A 5,797-nucleotide genomic window follows, 5' to 3' on the forward strand; every position below is an offset into this window, starting at 1 on the left:
TGTTTGTCTCTTTTCAAAGATTTCATTTTTCTTTGTGAAGACTTAAAGACACCCGTATTATTGTTGTAAGCGCCTCGTTTACATATTGATCCCTTAAAACTTTAGCATTTGAGGAGCGCCTATAAATGCAACGTAGGACGCGTATAGATCACCTCACATGACGCATTTGATAAAACTGCCCGTGCACGAGTGATAACCTCGTTACTTCTTATGTGTTGATGGTTGTAAAAATTTTGAAGTAAAATGAGAGAGATAAATGTAGATTTAGTACTACTTTCATAATGCCAAGAGGTAGAGACAGTCTCCAATTAAAATAAAGAAAACAAAATGAGTTCCTTGAATGGAGACTTCACTTTATAATTTTAGAATAAGATATATGGAAATGGTGAAATGTCAGGCCAAAATGGTAGCCGAATTCCGGTCGGACTATTTAGCCAGTCCAAATCTAGTAAGGGGAAGTGAAATGGAATGCGGTTGGAATTTTGGCCCTGGCATAGCATCAACTTTGTTAGGTATATTTACATTGAGTGGTGATATGAGAAGAAGGTTAGGTAAGTTAATACTTAATCTTATAGGTAAGTAGAATAGACAAGAAAGACAGAAGACAAACTCATTGTCATTATTAGAAGATAGAGCAGAGCCTCTTTCCTTTCTTCCTTTTTATTACTTCCAAAAAATACTAATTGGAAACACACATAAAAACACTTTGATAGACCATATCACATGATTAGATGCCAACTCCAATGTCTTCTTTTTTTTTAGAGAGAGAGAGAGAGAGAGAGGGTCCCCACCACCACCACCATTAGAGTTATTCCTTCTTCTGTATTATTGTTTGGAGGAAGCTTCTTTCTCCTTACATTTTAAAATTCAAAAAAACAATTCAATTTAATTCCTTTTACTCAAAAAAAAAAAAAGCCAAAATTGTTTTCTTGGTACACATCACTGCCAATCTCAACTATCAATTTAAGTTGATTTATAACCACCATTTTCCATCATATTTAAAGATTCTTGTTGTTTTTTATTGGGATTATTTACATTTATGTCAATTTTAATTAGGTCACTAACTTCTATAACTTTACATTAGGTTTTAATTCTACTTGATGTAGATGTATAGATTTTCTAATAAAACCATGTTCCCATTAGACATTAATTTGATAGGCACAAAAATAAAGACTTACAATACAAGTTTTTGGAGAGACTATATAGATTGGTTATCCACATTTAGTCATTAATTTAGATTTTGACATTTCTTAAGTAGCACAAAAATAAAGACTAAAAATACAAGTTTTAAGAATCACTTCACCAAATTTACAAGTTCTAAGAAACCAAAAGCAAAGTGAATGTCGACCTAACTTTCCCTACTATTGACTCCCATATCCAATGACAATAGCTCTTCATGGGTTCAGACCTCGGACAAACGGCTCAAGTCTCATTCCAAACCGACCAAAAATTGATAGAATCCAACAATACTATTATCAACGAAGTTAAACCAAACCCAAATTTAACATTCCTAAGTCTTAACTCCTCTCTCTAAATTCTGACCGAACACATACTCTAGCCAGGATAAGTGCCGGCAGAGAGACATTTCCCTTTTGTCAAATTCATTTAACCATAATGTAACCCTTGTGAACATAAAGCATAATGAGAATTCATAGGATTCTTGCTTCTTTATTTGTTCAAATGGTCAACTGAAAACATTACACTGAAAAAAAGAACTGAAAAGTGCTATAAAAGCAAAAGCAAAACAAGACAAAGTAATTACAACTACCATCCATCTACCACCCAACTAACCAATCCAAATTTAACTCAACCCTTTGAAGTAAACATTTAAAACCACCACCCAAAGTCTCAATATATATTTGATATATCCATTAATAAAAGAAAAACAAAAAGAGAAAAGTAAAACTGAAGGGAGATGAAGAAATCAAGAAAATCTGCTACTGTAAAAATGACAAAAAAAAAAAATAGATAGAGAGAGAGAGGGAACAACACACACAGTTGATTCATGATAAAGTAATTCTCTCCACCACCTTCTTCACAACCCTTTTTAACAAACAACAAAAACATCAGACTAAAACATGGATTAAAAATGGACATAATGAATGAACATGAACTTTTAAAATTCTTCTTTCTCAATCTGTTATGCAGTACCAATTGATTCACTGTCCCCGTCGACGAGGTCAGATGATGGTTCTTGATCTCTGGAAGGACGGAGTTCTTCAATTCGCCTTGTGACTTCCGACATTGATGGACGTTTGTCTGGGTACTGAGCTGCACAATCTATAGCGAGTTGTAAGAGCTCGACCATTTGTTCTTCCACATTTTGGTACCTTAGAAGTTCAAGATCGAAAACTTCAGCAGTCCATTCTTCACGAACCACGGATTGAACCCATCGAGGAAGATCGACCCCTTCTTCGTTCAAGAGGGCATGGGTTGGGGCCTTACCAGTTAAGAGCTCCAATAGAAGGACACCAAAGCTGTAAACGTCGGCTTTTTGAGAGACCCTGCGAGGGTCCGTTACCTCTGGGGCACGGTAGCCTGCAACACGGTTTGGGCTAGAAGAAGGTCCAACAAGCTGCGCAAGGCCGAAGTCAGAGACACGGGCATCATATGATTTGGTTAAGAGGACATTGGACGATTTGATGTTTCCGTGGGAGATTTGGGGGCCCCTAGAGTGGAGGAATTCGATTCCACGAGCAGCTCCAAGGGCAATTCTTGATCGGGTTTCCCAATTTAATGGAGTCCTACCAGCACCTCTGTTACCTGTAGTCGAAGAAGATGTTTTATTTAATGGACACATAAAAATGAACGATGATAAATGGAAGTGAACACAGATAACAAAAACAGAAACCCACATTGTAAGAGATACAAAACCTAAAGCAATTCATACTCTTTAAGTAATTCAAATCTAAAAGTAAACAAAGAGATAAAATATCAAATCACAAGATTTACCACTACAAAATTAGAACAGAACTATGTTTTCGGACTGAATTGAATTCCAAGGTAGAATGAAACAAATATAACTTGAGAAGCAAACCCAAAACAATGTAAAGATTAGAAATGTTGTGCTTTCCAATCAATGGCATATAAAATTGAGCGACGATACAATGTGGGGGTTGAAATCGCATTACTATCATCAAATCATGGAGAAAAAAGAACTAAAACAATAAACCCATAAAGATAATGCAATGGTTAAGTAATTTTGACCTAAAATCAACAAGTTATCTAGGAAAGATAGAACACAGAGAAGTAAAGTATGAAGAAAACTCACCATGCAAAAGTGCAGATAAGCTTCCCATGGACATGTAATCATAGACAAGTAGCTTCTCTTCACTACTGAAATAATAAGCTCTTAATGGAACAAGATTCTCATTATCCATTGATCCAACTGTTTCGATTTTCTCTCTGAATTCTTTCTCAGAGATAGTAACATCCTTTAATCTCTTCACAGCAACAATAGTTCCAGCTTCTAATACAGCTTTATAAGCTGTTCCAAATGTTCCTTTACCCAAAACCTCAGCTGAAGCTCTCAATAAATCTTCAAGATCGAAAGTTCTAGGGGCGTTTCCGAAGAAAACTAGCTTCTTCGCGTTGCCATTAACGGCATCTCCTTTAGCGGCAAGAGCCGATGCAGCGAAAGCTCCGGTGGTGGCAACGGCAGCTCCTCCACCACCCAAATGCCCTGCATCTCCATCTCCGATAGTCTTATCTCCAGCAATCTCCACTTCTGCTGGGTTCTTAGGTGGAATGACATCTAATGACCTAGTTTTCGTACTACTCTTTTTTCGACACAAAAAGTAAATAATTAGAAGAATCAAAAGAACTCCGATAATAGATCCGATAACAATTCCGGCAATAGCTCCACCGGATAATTTCTTCTTCTTGTTGTTACTTTCTCCACCGGCATTATCAGATGGAACCGTTTCACCAGGACAAAGTCCCATTGGTCCACCACAGAGTGAATTTCCTTGAAATGAATCTGATTTCAAATACCTTAGTTTTTGAGGAATTGATCCGTTCAAATGATTGTTAGAAACATTGAACTGAACAAGACTAGGAAGATTTAACTCAGGAATTGAACCAGTAAATTGATTATTCTCTAAATACAAAGTTCCTAATCTATTCAACTTGTTGAAAGATTCAGAAATGTTACCAGAAAAGTTATTATTAGCAAGATTCAGACGAACTAGGTTATTCAGTCCAAACAGAAAATCAGGAATCTCACCGCTCAATCGGTTTCCTTGTAAGTAGAAATTTCTTAGATCAGTACAAGCAGCGAGATCTGAAGGAAGATGACCTGTTAAAGCGTTGAGACGAAGAGATAAAGTTCTCAGGTGAGTTAGGTTTCCGAACACACCAGTCGGAAGTTGTCCCATCAAACCAGTACCAGGAAGACGAAGAACAGAGACTCTGTTGTTTTCACATTCTACACCTAACCATGTACATGGTGAAGAAGATTGAGTTGTCCAGTTAAGATTTCTTCCTCCACAGGCTGATTTTAGTGCGAGAAGAGCGGTTTTATCTGCAGTCAGATCTGGTTTTCCGAGATAGAAAAACCAGAATAGAATCAGAAAAAACAACCGGAGGCGAGATGAAGAAATCATTTTGAGCGGTTTTGAGAAACCAACTATAGTTTTGTTCAGTAAATAGCTGGTTTCATATCATCATTATCTCTTCTTCCGTTCTGCTGTTTCTTCCTGAAGATTTTTAGTAGATTCGACGAGAGAGAAAGAAATAAAGAGAGACAGATAAGTTTTTAGAGAGAGAAAGAGATAAAGAGACAGATGAGTTTTAAGAGAGTTTTTAGAGAGAGAGAGATTTGGAGATTGTGTCCTATAAAACCCAAAGAGAAAACCCTAGTTAGCAACTTGGCTTGACTCTTCTTTATCTACCTGTCTTTGTTTTTTTTTAATTATTTTTCCTTTTCTCCTCTCTTTTCTACTCTGGAAAAACAAATTTGCAAATATACAAAATTAAAATCATGATTATAACCTCTGATTAATAAAATATTATTAAGCCAACTAATATTTCAATTTATTAGAGTTGGTCCTTTTGGTAATTGGATTACTCCAAATATTGAAATATCCCTCATCTTTTGTGTAAAAGATTTTTAATTTGAGATATTTTGCGGAAAAGATTTTCGATTTGAGTTAATTATTTTCTGAAGGTGAAATGGGAGAACACAGATTTATAATCTTTATGATATAAAGATTTTGTTTTCATGGATTGTACCAAAAAATAAACGGACACAGTCAAGAAATAATAAGATTACAATAAAATTAATGGAAAAATAAAAATGTATAATTACAAAAGAAAAAAATGTTTGTAAAGTTGTACTATTTTTTAGGGAATTACTGTGTGTTTTAATAATTGATTATTATTTCAGGATAGGAGGAAAAACTATGTTAATAAAAATTAGAAACTAGGAATATTAACTATCAACAAGTAAAATCTTTTTCTTTTATCTCATCGAAAGAAAAAGTAAAATCTTTTAATTCCATTGATCTAAAATGCAAGCTGGATTTTCCAAGTTTCAAAGGCAGGTGAAAATATGGGTTGTTAAGAGCAGCACATTGCAAGCTCATTTCATTAATTCGAAGTAAAAGCTGGATTCGATCTTTGATTTTATATTTTATTTGTGACGGAGATTTTATATCTTTAAACAATTCTTTTAACATTTTTTATTATTTATGTCCATTTAAGGATTTCTGACTATTTCCAACAAGTTTGTGACTCAAAACAAACACCTGTAACTATTTTACAGTCAGTTTATATCAAATACAAAATTAAAAGTTCA

At 34.9% G+C, this 5,797-nt stretch overlaps 1 protein-coding gene across 1 annotated transcript; it reads right to left on the reverse strand.

Moving 5' to 3' along the window:
• Positions 1-1,826: 1,826 nt before the first annotated feature.
• Positions 1,827-5,003, reverse strand: LOC147563664 (putative inactive receptor kinase At1g48480). Its single transcript, XM_086639460.1, has 2 exons — positions 3,272-5,003; positions 1,827-2,763 (listed from the first exon to the last, which is right to left on the reverse strand). Exons 1-2 carry the CDS (start codon positions 4,602-4,604, stop codon positions 2,141-2,143), a joined length of 1,956 nt encoding a protein of 651 aa, XP_086495586.1. The 5' UTR covers positions 4,605-5,003; the 3' UTR covers positions 1,827-2,140.
• Positions 5,004-5,797: the final 794 nt, after the last annotated feature.

Source organism: Eschscholzia californica, unplaced genomic scaffold, assembly GCF_041429995.1.
Source record: "Eschscholzia californica isolate CP2 unplaced genomic scaffold, dmEscCali1.0.p SCAF_1, whole genome shotgun sequence".
NCBI lineage: Eukaryota > Viridiplantae > Streptophyta > Magnoliopsida > Ranunculales > Papaveraceae > Eschscholzia > Eschscholzia californica.

Bases quoted from the DNA above. Each gene is read 5' to 3' on its own strand.
- LOC147563664 (XM_086639460.1), bottom strand. From the start codon at position 4,604: ATGATTTCTTCATCTCGCCTCCGGTTGTTTTTTCTGATTCTATTCTGG. The intron at 2,764-3,271 runs GTGAGTTTTCTT...CTTCGACTACAG, and splicing joins CTTATCTGCACTTTTGCATG to GTAACAGAGGTGCTGGTAGG.